At 43.2% G+C, this 15,064-nt stretch overlaps 1 protein-coding gene across 6 annotated transcripts in view; it reads left to right on the forward strand.

Annotated features, from left to right (window-relative positions):
• The window catches only part of LOC139538380 (guanine nucleotide exchange factor subunit RIC1-like), a 104,557-nt gene that overhangs the window by 80,251 nt on the left and 9,242 nt on the right, over positions 1-15,064 (forward strand). For all 6 annotated transcript variants that reach the window (XR_011667724.1, XR_011667727.1, XR_011667725.1 and 3 more), the window contains exon 25: positions 9,474-9,651. Coding sequence is in view for 1 of the 6 variants with exons in the window: in XM_071340360.1 (XP_071196461.1) it covers positions 9,474-9,651 (178 nt within the window). In the remaining 5 variants the exon portion in view is untranslated. The remainder of the gene's footprint in view (positions 1-9,473; positions 9,652-15,064) is intronic.

The following is a 15,064-nucleotide window of genomic DNA, read 5'->3' on the forward strand; positions in this document are numbered from 1 at the left end:
GTGGACTTCTCCATATGAATATTAAAATCACCAAAAATTAAAATATGATCTGCTATGACTACAAGGTCTGATAGGAATTCAGGGAACTCAGAGAGGAACGCTGTATATGGCCCAGGAGGCCTATAAACAGTAGCTATAAAAAGTGATTGAGTAGGCTGCATAGATTTCAAAGAACTCTCGCTACCTACCTCTCTCTCGCGCTCTCTACCTACCTACCGCTCTCTACCTACCTACCGCTCTCTCTCTACCTACCTCTATCTCTCTACCTACCTCTATCTCTCTCTACCTACCTACCTCTCTCTCTCTACCTACCTCTATCTCTCTCTACCTCTCTCTCTCGTTAGGTAGAGCGCGAGCTACCTACCTCTCGATCTCTACCTACCTCTCGATCTCTACCTACCTCCCGCGCTCTCTACCTACCTCTCTCTCTCTACCTACCTCTATCTCTCTCTACCTACCTCTATCTCTCTCTACCTACCTACCTCTCTCTCTCTACCTACCTCTATCTCTCTCTACCTACCTCTCTCTCTCTACCTACCTCTATCTCTCTCTACCTACCTCTATCTCTCTCTACCTACCTACCTCTCTCTCTCTACCTACCTCTATCTCTCTCTACCTACCTACCTCTATCTCTCTCTACCTACCTCTATCTCTCTCTACCTACCTACCTCTCTCTCTCTACCTACCTCTATCTCTCTCTACCTACCTCTATCTCTCTCTACCTACCTACCTATCTCTCTCTACCTACCTCTATCTCTCTCTACCTACCTACCTCTATCTCTCTCTACCTACCTCTATCTCTCTCTACCTACCTACCTCTCTCTCTCTACCTACCTCTATCTCTCTCTACCTCTCTCTTGCTTGCGCTCTACCTCTCTCTCGTCTCTCTCGCTCTCTCAATTCAAGGGGCTTTATTGGCATGGGAAACATGTTAACATTGCCAAAGCAAGTGAAGTAGATAATATACAAAAGTTAAATAAACAAGTTCCAAAAGAATAAAGACATTACAAATGTCGTATTATGTATATATACTGCGTTGTAACGATGTGCAAATGGTTAAAGTACAAAAGGGAAAATAAATAAACATAAATATGGGTTATATTTACAATGGTGGTTGTTCTTCACTGGTTGACCTTTTCTTGTGGCAACAGGTCACACATATTGCTGCTGTGATTGCACACTGTGCTATTTCACCCAGTAGATATGGGCATTTATCAAAATCGGGTTTGTTTTCAAATTATTTGTGGATCTGTGTAATATGAGGGAAGTATGTGTCTAATATGGTCATACATTTGGCAGGAGGTTAGGGAGTGCAGCTCAGTTTCCACCTCATTTTGTCTTCTCTTGAGAGCCAGGTCTGCCTACGGTGGCCTTTCTCAATAGCAAGGCTATGCTCACTGAGTCTGTACTAGAGGTCGACCGATTATGATTTTTCACCGCCGATATCGATTGGAGGACCAAAAAAAGCCGATTACCTATTTCCACCTGTTGTCTATTCCATTTGCACAACAGCGTGTGAAATCTATTGTCAATCAGTGTTGCTTCCTAAGTGGACAGTTTGATTTCACAGAAGTGTGATTGACTTGGAGTTACATTGTGTTGTTTAAGTGTTCCCTTTATTTTTTTGAGCAGTGTATAACTGTTTGGCCATAATGACCATTTATGTTTGGAGAAAAAAAGGGGAGGCTTGCAAGCCGAAGAACACCATCCCAACCGTGAAGCACGGGGGTGGCAGCATCATTGTGGGGGTGTTTTGCTGCAGGAGGGACTGGTGCACTTCACAAAATAGATGGCATCATGAGGTAGGAAAATTACGTGGATGTATTGAAGCAGCATCTCAAGACATCAGTCAGGAAGTTAAAGCTTGTTCGCTAAGGGGTCTTCCAAATGGACAGTGACCCCAAGCCTACTTCCAAAGATGTGGCAAAATGGCTTAAGGACAACAAAGTCAAGGTATTAGATTCAGAACTGAAAAAGCGTGTGCGAGCCAGGAGCCCTACAAACCTGACTCGCCTACACCAGCTCTGTCTGGAGGAATGGGCCAAAATTCACCCAACTTATTGTGGGAAGCTTGTGGAAGGCTACCCGAAATGTTTGACCCAAGTTAAACAATTTAAAGGCAATGCTACTGAATACAAATTGAGTGTATGTAAACTTCTGACCCACTGGGAATGTGATGAAAGAAATAAAATCTGAAATAAATAATTCTCTCTACTATTACTCTGACATTTTACATTCTTAAAATAAAGTGGTGATCTTAACTGACCTAAAACGGGGAATATTTACTGGGATTAGATGTCAGGAATTGTAAAGAACTGAGTTTAAATGTATTGGGCTAAGGTGTATGTAAACTTCCGACTTCAACTGTACATACCCAGCGTGCAACAGCTGCAGGAGTTGTGACCCGTTTTTGTTGGTTATGTTTTCATAGTTAGGGCCTAGGGGGCATATGGGGGAGGGAATGCTGTTACCTCCAGGAAGGTGTTTGTCCCCCTGTGTGCTGAGGGTGTCAGGTTCTTGTCCAGTGCTGGCATTTAGGTCGCCACAGACTAGTACATGTCCCTGGGACTGGTAATTGATTTCCTCCTCCAGAATGGAGAAGCTGTCTTCATTAAAGTATGGGGATTCTAGTGGGGGGATATAGGTAGCACACAGGAGGACATTTTTCTTTGTTAAGACCATTTCCTTTTGAATTTCTAGCCAAACGTAAAATGTTCCTGTTTTGATTATTTGAATGGAGTGAGTTAGGTCTGATCTATACCAAATTAGCATACCCCCGTCCCTTCCCTGTTTCACACTTGGTAGTTTGGTGGATGGGACTACCAGCTCTCTTTAACCTAGAGGGCAACCAGTGGGTCCCGCAGGTTTGGGAGAGTGTCTATCTGGTCTGGGCGGGGTGTCTATTGATCTGTTGCTCCTGTGTGAAGTGTTGGAGCTGCGTTTGAGAGCAATGTCCTTTAGGGTCCGTGCGAAGGTGGGCACTGGTGCCTTGTAGAGGTGGACCTGGTCATAAAGGATGTTCAAGTCCAGGGTAGAGTAGTGGGCCAGGTAAACATTTGGTTTTGAGGCACAGTCACAGGAAATACTTGTGTTTACCTGCTGTATGATAGCAGGGTGGAGATAACCACTTGTGTGTTAGAAGAAGCTTTTTCAATCACTCCCTTGAGTGCTGTGGCCACCCTCTCCTGCTGGGCTCTCAGGTCGTTTGTGCCTGTGTATTATTATGTGGCTGGGTGACCCTAGTTGGTCCTCAGACAGAAGGTCTAGGGCGCTGGGTATATTATTATGTGGCTGGGTGACCCTAGTTGGTCCTCAGACAGAAGGTCTAGGGCGCTGGGTGTATTATTATGTGGCTGGGTGACCCTAGTTGGTCCTCATACAGAAGGTCTAGGGCGCTGGGTGTATTATTATGTGGCTGGGTGAACCTAGTTGGTCCTCAGACAGAAGGTCTAGGGGCGCTGGGTGTATTATTATGTGGCTGGGTGACCCTAGTTGGTCCTCATACAGAAGGTCTAGGGGGCGCTGGGTGTATTATTATGTGGCTGGGTGAACCTAGTTGGTCCTCAGACAGAAGGTCTAGGGGGCGCTGGGTGTATTATTATGTGGCTGGGTGATCCTAGTTGGTCCTCAGACAGAAGGTCTAGGGGCGCTGGGTGTATTATTATGTGGCTGGGTGAACCTAGTTGGTCCTCAGACAGAAGGTCTAGGGGGCGCTGGGTGTATTATTATGTGGCTGGGTGATCCTAGTTGGTCCTCAGACAGAAGGTCTAGGGGCGCTGGGTGTATTATTATGTGGCTGGGTGACCCTAGTTGGTCCTCATACAGAAGGTCTAGGGGGCGCTGGGTGTATTATTATGTGGCTGGGTGAACCTAGTTGGTCCTCAGACAGAAGGTCTAGGGGGCGCTGGGTGTATTATTATGTGGCTGGGTGAACCTAGTTGGTCCTCAGACAGAAGGTCTAGGGGCGCTGGGTGTTTAGACACACTGTTTGGGGAAAAGTTTTTTTTCTTGTATATATTTCCCGTTTGAGTCCATAAGGAGAACAATCTGTGTCTTGTGTATGTCCTCAGTGGGTGTGGGGGGGTTGTCAGGAGGGCTATCAGGGTGGCTGACAGGAGGGGGGTACTCAGAGGGGGTGAAATCCCCTAGGCTTGGGGTTCTTCATTTGTCTGTCCTGCTGTGATGTCGAGGCTATGGTCAGGGTCTGGTGTGGACTGTTCTGCTGTGGTGTCGAGACTTTTGTCGGGAGCTGAGGTGGGCTGTTCTGCTGGCTACTCTGCGGGGGTGGCCACCTCTCTAGTGGGTTGATCTCTGTCACACACCATCCCCCTCACCCTCTCCTCCAGCAGTCTGATCCTCTCCTCCATCCCCCTCACCCTCTCCTCCAGCAGCCTGATCCTCTCCTCCATCCCCCTCACCCTCTCCTCCAGCAGTCTGGTCCTCTCCTCTAGTGCTCTGTTCTTCTCCTTTCTCAAGGGAGGTTTTCTCCTGCTCAGCTAATTCTTTGATTAGGTGAAAGTCCAGCTGAAACTGCTTGGGGTTGCCCTGTACCAATACTGTTCCAGACTTATAGAGATTTATATTAGCTGACTCAGAGTCCTCGTTGTCTTGTATCCTGAGTTTCCACCCCTCATTAACACCCCCCTTCTTAACAGAGGGGTAGTGTGTTAATATAGCACTGTGCCATGCCAGGGGATGGTCTGTGTGGAAGATAAGGTTGCTGATGTTCCCATTTTTATAATAGTCAGCAAAAAGTGTCTCTTGATTTTCCATAAGGAGCTTAATTTTGTGGTCTTTTCGTGTCTTATCATTCTTTACATACACAGGGTACTGTATTTTAATTACCTCTGAACAGCGGGAGGCAGCTTCTGAACAGCGGGAGGCAGCTTCTAAGGCCTCTCCATCTGGTTGGAGTAGACTGTGTGACTCTCCTGCCATTGTTGGGCTAAAGGGCTTTGACACCTCTCACTTGACACGTCAGTGCTAATTGAAGTTGTATCAAGCTTGGCAGCCTTAATTTAGCATTCAGTCCTTATAAAGTAATGTAATGTATTTTTCTTCTTGGCTTTTGGGAAAAAAATATAGCTTCAGACTAAACATTACTCACTCAGTTCCAGGTTGGATGGTGTTTTCAGGTTTCTGTTGTTTTCCAGAGCATTTGCTGTGTAGTTTTGGAATAATAATCCTTGGTAGTTGTAAGCCTTCCAGGTGATTCCGTAATTCCGTCCAAAATCAGGTTGTAGGTTTTGAGTTTTGATTTGGAGTGAAGGTTATGTTGTAGAGGGTAGCAGCCTGTATATGTCCTGGTGACATAGTGAAGGTTATGTTGTAGAGGGTAGCAGCCTGTATATGTCCTGGTGACATAGTGAAGGTTATGTTGTAGAGGGTAGCATCCTGTATATGTCCTGGTGACATAGTGAAGGTTATGTTGTAGAGGGTAGCAGCCTGTATATGTCCTGGTGACATAGTGAAGGTTATGTTGTAGAGGGTAGCATCCTGTATATGTCCTGGTGACATAGTGAAGGTTATGTTGTAGAGGGTAGCATCCTGTATATGTCCTGGTGACATAGTGAAGGTTATGTTGTAGAGGGTAGCATCCTGTATATGTCCTGGTGACATAGTGAAGGTTATGTTGTAGAGGGTAGCAGCCTGTATATGTCCTGGTGACATAGTGAAGGTTATGTTGTAGAGGGTAGCAGCCTGTATATGTCCTGGTGACATAGTGAAGGTTATGTTGTAGAGGGTAGCATCCTGTATATGTCCTGGTGACATAGTGAAGGTTATGTTGTAGAGGGTAGCAGCCTGTATATGTCCTGGTGACATAGTGAAGGTTATGTTGTAGAGGGTAGCATCCTGTATATGTCCTGGTGACATAGTGAAGGTTATGTTGTAGAGGGTAGCAGCCTGTATATGTCCTGGTGACATAGTGAAGGTTATGTTGTAGAGGGTAGCATCCTGTATATGTCCTGGTGACATAGTGAAGGTTATGTTGTAGAGGGTAGCAGCCTGTATATGTCCTGGTGACATAGTGAAGGTTATGTTGTAGAGGGTAGCAGCCTGTATATGTCCTGGTGACATAGTGAAGGTTATGTTGTAGAGGGTAGCATCCTGTATATGTCCTGGTGACATAGTGAAGGTTATGTTGTAGATGGTAGCAGCCTGTATATGTCCTGGTGACATAGTGAAGGTTATGTTGTAGAGGGTAGCATCCTGTATATGTCCTGGTGACATAGTGAAGGTTATGTTGTAGAGGGTAGCATCCTGTATATGTCCTGGTGACATAGTGAAGGTTATGTTGTAGAGGGTAGCATCCTGTATATGTCCTGGTGACATAGTGAAGGTTATGTTGTAGAGGGTAGCATCCTGTATATGTCCTGGTGACATAGTGAAGGTTATGTTGTAGATGGTAGCATCCTGTATATGTCCTGGTGACATAGTGAAGGTTATGTTGTAGAGGGTAGCATCCTGTATATGTCCTGGTGACATAGTGAAGGTTATGTTGTAGAGGGTAGCATCCTGTATATGTCCTGGTGACATAGTGAAGGTTATGTTGTAGAGGGTAGCATCCTGTATATGTCCTGGTGACATAGTGAAGGTTATGTTGTAGAGGGTAGCATCCTGTATATGTCCTGGTGACATAGTGAAGGTTATGTTGTAGAGGGTAGCATCCTGTATATGTCCTGGTGACATAGTGAAGGTTATGTTGTAGATGGTAGCATCCTGTATATGTCCTGGTGACATAGTGAAGGTTATGTTGTAGAGGGTAGCATCCTGTATATGTCCTGGTGACATAGTGAAGGTTATGTTGTAGAGGGTAGCATCCTGTATATGTCCTGGTGACATAGTGAAGGTTATGTTGTAGAAGGTAGCATCCTGTATATGTTCCTGACAAAACAATCCAAGTGTATCTAACTCTAAATCTAGCTTTTTTTAAGAACATGCTGAAAAATGCAGGAGCTCATATGATCATGACCTGTTACTATCTGTGTGTGTCTCTCTCTCTCTCTCTCAATTCAATTTGCTTTATTGGCATGACGTAACAATGTACATATTGCCAAAGCTTATTTTGGATATTTACAATATAAAATGAATAAAAATGAGAATCAAAATTGTCAACAGGACAACAGTGACAACAATAACCAAGGGTCAAAATTATATATAACAATAATAATAATCTCTCTCTCTGGCTCTGGCTCTCGCTCTCGCTGTGCCTCTCAATTCAATTTGCTTTATTGGCATGACATAACAATGTACGTATTGCCAAAGCTTACTTTGGATATTTATAATAAGAATCAAAATTGTCAACGGGACAACAATAGCCAAGGGTCAACATAACCATACATTGAACAATAAGCATACAGTAGAGGACATGTGCAGGTTGATTGGTCTGTCAGACACTGTCCCTCATCTTATGGCAGGCAGCAATGTAGTGCTCTGCCAACCCACAGCTGTCTGCGTCCTCCCCCAACAGGACGGGTAGCCTACTCTCATCAGAGAGGGCTCTGGAACCTTGAATAAGGGTTTCAAATTTGGGGAAATTACTCTAATTGTTTTATGTTTTTTACATTTTGTCAGGAAATGTAGCTCTGTCTCAGGTTCTGCTGTTGTGCAGTGGTTGCACAGCCTTTCCTCTACAGGGAGCCAGGTTTTCCTGTGTCTACCCTTCTCAATGGCAAGGCTGTGCTCACTGAGCCTGTACTTTATCAAGGTTTTAATCAGTAACCATGGTGAAATAGTTAGCCACGGTATACTGTCGATTTAGGGCCAGATAGCACTGCATTTTGCTTTGTGCTTATGTTTCCCAATAAGTAATGTAGTTTTGTTTTGACTGTGTTGTAATTTGTTATATTCTGATTGATTGGATGTTCTGGTCCTGAGGCTTCAGTGTGTTAGTAGAACAGGTTTGTGAACTCAGCCCCAGGACCAGCTGGATGAGGGGACTCTTTTCTTTGCTCAGCTCTTGGCATTGCAGAGCTTGGTAGTGATATGATACTTTAGATGTTTCCAAAACTTAATTGCTCTTTTTTGAGTTATTATTAGTGGATATTGGCCTAATTTTGCCCTGCATGCATTGTTTGTAGTTTTCCTCTGGACATGTAGGAGAATCTTACAGAAGTCTGCATGCAGGGTTTCAATGGGGTGTTTGTCCCATTTGGTGAAATCTTGTTTTGCAAGTGGACCCCACACCTCGCTGCCATGAAGTGCAATTGGTTCAATGACTCATTCAATTAGTTTTTAGCCAAATTTTAATAAGTATTTCAATTTGAATGTGTGTAATGGCGTAGAATGCCCTGCGTGCTTTCTCTCTCAGTTCATTCACTGCCTCATTAAGGTGTCCAGTTGAGCTTATTTTTAAACCTATGTAATTGTAGTGTGTGCAGTACTCTATATTTTGTACCAATTGACAACTTTGGTCTAATTCCCTGAGATCTGGATCTTCTCTGGAAAACTACCAGGGCCCAGGTCTGGCAGTACTGCTCCAGCAGGTCCAGGCTCTGCTGTAGGCCATGTGCTGTGGGTGACAGCAGGCATAGGTCATCTGCGAAGAGCAGGCATTTAACCTCTAAATTGTGGAGACTAACACCAGGGGCTGAGGATTTTTCTAGAATAGTGGCGAATTCGTTGATGTAAATATTGAAGAGTGCAGGGCTCAGATTGCAACCCTGGCGAAGGCCCCGCCCCTGGTTTAAGAATTCTGTTATTTTCTTGCCAATTTTAATGCTGCACGTATTGCCAGTATACATTGATTTAATTATGTCATGTTTTACCCCCTACAACACGTTCAATAACTTTGTAGAACAGTCCTGTATACCAAATAGAATCCAATGCTTTTTGGAAGTCGATAAAGCAAGTGTATATTTTGGTATTATTTTGGTGGACATGTTTATCTATCAGGGTGTGTAGGGTGTAAATATGATCGGTTGTGCAATGTGTTGGTATAAATCCAATTTGGCTTTTACTCAAGACATTGTGCTTATTAAGGAAGTTTAGAACTCTTACATTTATAATACTACAGAAAACCTTCCCCAGGTTACTGTTCACACAAATGCCTCTGTAATTGTTGTCTCTGTTCTTAAAGATTGGGGTTGTTATTCCAGATGTCAGGGAAATAACCTACACTCAAGATCAAATTAAACAGTTTAAATACAGCCAATGTAAATGTTACACTTGTGAGTTTGAGCATCTCATTTAGGATGCCATCAGGTCCGCATGCTTTTTTACATTTGAGGGCCTGAAGTTTCTTATACAGCTCCTGGTCAGTAATTGGGGAATCCAGTGGATTTTGATTGTCCTTTTTATAGCTTTTTCTAATCCATTCAATTTCTCATGAATTTGGCGTTGTTCTGCGTTCGTGTCAATTTGAACGGTGTTGTGGAGTGTTTTAAAATGGGTTGTTAATATCTCTCTCGCTTTCTACCCTTCCTCATCAACTACCTCCCTTCCTCATTCTCCCTCCATCTTTCTCTCCCTAGCGGAGGAGTGCAGTATCGGCTCTGCCACAGACCTGACGGAGACCAGCAGCATGGTGGATGGAGACTGGACCATGGTGGATGAGAACTTCTCTACTCTCAGTCTGACCCACTCTGAGCTGGAACACATCTCCATGGAGCTGGCTAACAAGGGACCACACAAGTCCCAGGTCCAGCTACGGTAAGCCTGTCCTCCCACTCATAGACAGGATTTCTACTTCTATTTGACAGCCCAATCAGAGCGACAGAGTGGGTTTACCTGAAGGAATAATTCATGACTTTTATGGTAGCTTGAAGGCATGTACTGCAGAAAGAGTCTCAAGTTACCACGGAGACAACCTGTTTCACTGACATGAACATCTCTTATCAAAGAGAGAGTCTTTATTCTGGGAGATCACATAATAGAACTTCTACATTCAAGACAGTAGAAACAATTTGAATCAGGAGATAAAACACCTTTTAGTTTTCTCAACTTGTTTCTATTACTTTCTAGCACATCCAGCTAACTGACAGAGTAGCTAGCTAGCTAGCCAACTAGCTACAGTAGCTTTGTAGCCATGGATTGTGCACCTTCCATTAGCTACGTAGCTAGCTGGTGGATGTTTCCCCTTTGAAACCAGGACAGAGGAAAGCAACATTCACCTCCACAAATATTATTTATATTGATATCCATACTGAATGAAAGGGGATACCTCTATCCATACTGAATGAAAGGGTGATACCTCTATCCATACTGAATGAAAGGGTGATACCTCTATCCATACTGAATGAAAGGGTGATACCTCTATCCATACTGAATGAAAGGGGATACCTCTATCCATACTGAATGAAAGGGGATACCTCTATCCATACTGAATGAAAGGGGATACCTCTATCCATACTGAATGAAAGGGTGATACCTCTATCCATACTGAATGAAAGGGTGATACCTCTATCCATACTGAATGAAAGGGTGATACCTCTATCCATACTGAATGAAAGGGTGATACCTCTATCCATACTGAATGAAAGGGGATACCTCTATCCATACTGAATGAAAGGGTGATACCTCTATCCATACTGAATGAAAGGGGATACCTCTATCCATACTGAATGAAAGGGTGATACCTCTATCCATACTGAATGAAAGGGGATACCTCTATCCATACTGAATGAAAGGGTGATACCTCTATCCATACTGAATGAAAGGGGATACCTCTATCCATACTGAATGAAAGGGGATACCTCTATCCATACTGAATGAAAGGGTGATACCTCTATCCATACTGAATGAAAGGGTGATACCTCTATCCATACTGAATGAAAGGGTGATACCTCTATCCATACTGAATGAAAGGGTGATACCTCTATCCATACTGAATGAAAGGGTGATACCTCTATCCATACTGAATGAAAGGGGATACCTCTATCCATACTGAATGAAAGGGTGATACCTCTATCCATACTGAATGAAAGGGTGATACCTCTATCCATACTGAATGAAAGGGAAAGGGGATACCTCTATCCATACTGAAAGAAAGGGAAAGGGGATACCTCTATCCATACTGAATGAAAGGGAAAGGGTGATACCTCTATCCATACTGAATGAAAGGGAAAGGGTGATACCTCTATCCATACTGAATGAAAGGGAAAGGGGATACCTCTATCCATACTGAATGAAAGGGAAAGGGGGATACCTCTATCCATACTGAATGAAAGGGGGATACCTCTATCCATACTGAATGAAAGGGAAAGGGGATACCTCTATCCATACTGAATGAAAGGGAAAGGGTGATACCTCTATCCATACTGAATGAAAGGGAAAGGGGATACCTCTATCCATACTGAATGAAAGGGAAAGGGTGATACCTCTATCCATACTGAATGAAAGGGAAAGGGGATACCTCTATCCATACTGAATGAAAGGGTGATACCTCTATCCATACTGAAAGAAAGGGAAAGGGTGATACCTCTATCCATACTGAATGAAAGGGTGATACCTCTATCCATACTGAAAGAAAGGGAACGGGTGATACCTCTATCCATACTGAATGAAAGGGTGATACCTCTATCCATACTGAAAGAAAGGGAAAGGGTGATACCTCTATCCATACTGAAAGAAAGGGAAAGGGGATACCTCTATCCATACTGAATGAAAGGGTGATACCTCTATCCATACTGAAAGAAAGGGAAAGGGTGATACCTCTATCCATACTGAATGAAAGGGCGATACCTCTATCCATACTGAATGAAAGGGTGATACCTCTATCCATACTGAATGAAAGGGGATACCTCTATCCATACTGAATGAAAGGGTGATACCTCTATCCATACTGAATGAAAGGGGATACCTCTATCCATACTGAATGAAAGGGTGATACCTCTATCCATACTGAATGAAAGGGGATACCTCTATCCATACTGAATGAAAGGGTGATACCTCTATCCATACTGAATGAAAGGGTGATACCTCTATCCATACTGAATGAAAGGGTGATACCTCTATCCATACTGAATGAAAGGGGATACCTCTATCCATACTGAATGAAAGGGTGATACCTCTATCCATACTGAATGAAAGGGTGATACCTCTATCCATACTGAATGAAAGGGTGATACCTCTATCCATACTGAATGAAAGGGGATACCTCTATCCATACTGAATGAAAGGGTGATACCTCTATCCATACTGAATGAAAGGGAAAGGGTGATACCTCTATCCATACTGAATGAAAGGGTGATACCTCTATCCATACTGAATGAAAGGGAAAGGGGATACCTCTATCCATACTGAATGAAAGGGAAAGGGTGATACCTCTATCCATACTGAATGAAAGGGTGATACCTCTATCCATACTGAATGAAAGGGTGATACCTCTATCCATACTGAATGAAAGGGAAAGGGGATACCTCTATCCATACTGAATGAAAGGGAAAGGGTGATACCTCTATCCATACTGAATGGAAGGGTGATACCTCTATCCATACTGAATGAAAGGGAAAGGGTGATACCTCTATCCATACTGAATGAAAGGGTGATACCTCTATCCATACTGAATGAAAGGGAAAGGGGATACCTCTATCCATACTGAATGAAAGGGTGATACCTCTATCCATACTGAATGAAAGGGGATACCTCTATCCATACTGAATGAAAGGGGATACCTCTATCCATACTGAATGAAAGGGTGATACCTCTATCCATACTGAATGAAAGGGGATACCTCTATCCATACTGAATGAAAGGGTGATACCTCTATCCATACTGAATGAAAGGGTGATACCTCTATCCATACTGAATGAAAGGGTGATACCTCTATCCATACTGAATGAAAGGGGATACCTCTATCCATACTGAATGAAAGGGTGATACCTCTATCCATACTGAATGAAAGGGGATACCTCTATCCATACTGAATGAAAGGGTGATACCTCTATCCATACTGAATGAAAGGGTGATACCTCTATCCATACTGAATGAAAGGGGATACCTCTATCCATACTGAATGAAAGGGGATACCTCTATCCATACTGAATGAAAGGGTGATACCTCTATCCATACTGAATGAAAGGGAAAGGGTGATACCTCTATCCATACTGAATGAAAGGGTGATACCTCTATCCATACTGAATGAAAGGGAAAGGGGATACCTCTATCCATACTGAATGAAAGGGAAAGGGTGATACCTCTATCCATACTGAATGAAAGGGAAAGGGTGATACCTCTATCCATACTGAATGAAAGGGAAAGGGGATACCTCTATCCATACTGAATGAAAGGGAAAGGGGATACCTCTATCCATACTGAATGAAAGGGAAAGGGTGATACCTCTATCCATACTGAATGAAAGGGTGATACCTCTATCCATACTGAATGAAAGGGAAAGGGGATACCTCTATCCATACTGAATGAAAGGGAAAGGGGATACCTCTATCCATACTGAATGAAAGGGTGATACCTCTATCCATACTGAATGAAAGGGTGATACCTCTATCCATACTGAATGAAAGGGTGATACCTCTATCCATACTGAATGAAAGGGTGATACCTCTATCCATACTGAATGAAAGGGTGATACCTCTATCCATACTGAATGAAAGGGGATACCTCTATCCATACTGAATGAAAGGGTGATACCTCTATCCATACTGAATGAAAGGGTGATACCTCTATCCATACTGAATGAAAGGGAAAGGGGATACCTCTATCCATACTGAAAGAAAGGGAAAGGGGATACCTCTATCCATACTGAATGAAAGGGAAAGGGTGATACCTCTATCCATACTGAATGAAAGGGAAAGGGTGATACCTCTATCCATACTGAATGAAAGGGAAAGGGGATACCTCTATCCATACTGAATGAAAGGGAAAGGGGGATACCTCTATCCATACTGAATGAAAGGGTGATACCTCTATCCATACTGAATGAAAGGGAAAGGGGGATACCTCTATCCATACTGAAAGAAAGGGAAAGGGGATACCTCTATCCATACTGAATGAAAGGGGGATACCTCTATCCATACTGAATGAAAGGGAAAGGGGATACCTCTATCCATACTGAATGAAAGGGAAAGGGTGATACCTCTATCCATACTGAATGAAAGGGAAAGGGGATACCTCTATCCATACTGAAAGAAAGGGAAAGGGTGATACCTCTATCCATACTGAATGGAAGGGAAAGGGTGATACCTCTATCCATACTGAATGAAAGGGTGATACCTCTATCCATACTGAAAGAAAGGGAAAGGGTGATACCTCTATCCATACTGAATGAAAGGGTGATACCTCTATCCATACTGAAAGAAAGGGAAAGGGTGATACCTCTATCCATACTGAAAGAAAGGGGATACCTCTATCCATACTGAATGAAAGGGTGATACCTCTATCCATACTGAATGAAAGGGAAAGGGGATACCTCTATCCATACTGAATGAAAGGGAAAGGGGATACCTCTATCCATACTGAATGAAAGGGTGATACCTCTATCCATACTGAATGAAAGGGTGATACCTCTATCCATACTGAATGAAAGGGTGATACCTCTATCCATACTGAATGAAAGGGTGATACCTCTATCCATACTGAATGAAAGGGTGATACCTCTATCCATACTGAATGAAAGGGGATACCTCTATCCATACTGAATGAAAGGGTGATACCTCTATCCATACTGAATGAAAGGGTGATACCTCTATCCATACTGAATGAAAGGGTGATACCTCTATCCATACTGAATGAAAGGGTGATACCTCTATCCATACTGAATTGAAAGGGGATACCTCTATCCATACTGAATGAAAGGGTGATACCTCTATCCATACTGAATGAAAGGGTGATACCTCTATCCATACTGAATGAAAGGGTGATACCTCTATCCATACTGAATGAAAGGGAAAGGGGATACCTCTATCCATACTGAAAGAAAGGGAAAGGGGATACCTCTATCCATACTGAATGAAAGGGAAAGGGTGATACCTCTATCCATACTGAATGAAAGGGAAAGGGTGATACCTCTATCCATACTGAATGAAAGGGAAAGGGGATACCTCTATCCATACTGAATGAAAGGGAAAGGGGGATACCTCTATCCATACTGAATGAAAGGGAAAGGGGG

This window comes from Salvelinus alpinus, chromosome 1 (assembly GCF_045679555.1).
Source record: "Salvelinus alpinus chromosome 1, SLU_Salpinus.1, whole genome shotgun sequence".
Lineage (NCBI taxonomy): Eukaryota > Metazoa > Chordata > Actinopteri > Salmoniformes > Salmonidae > Salvelinus > Salvelinus alpinus.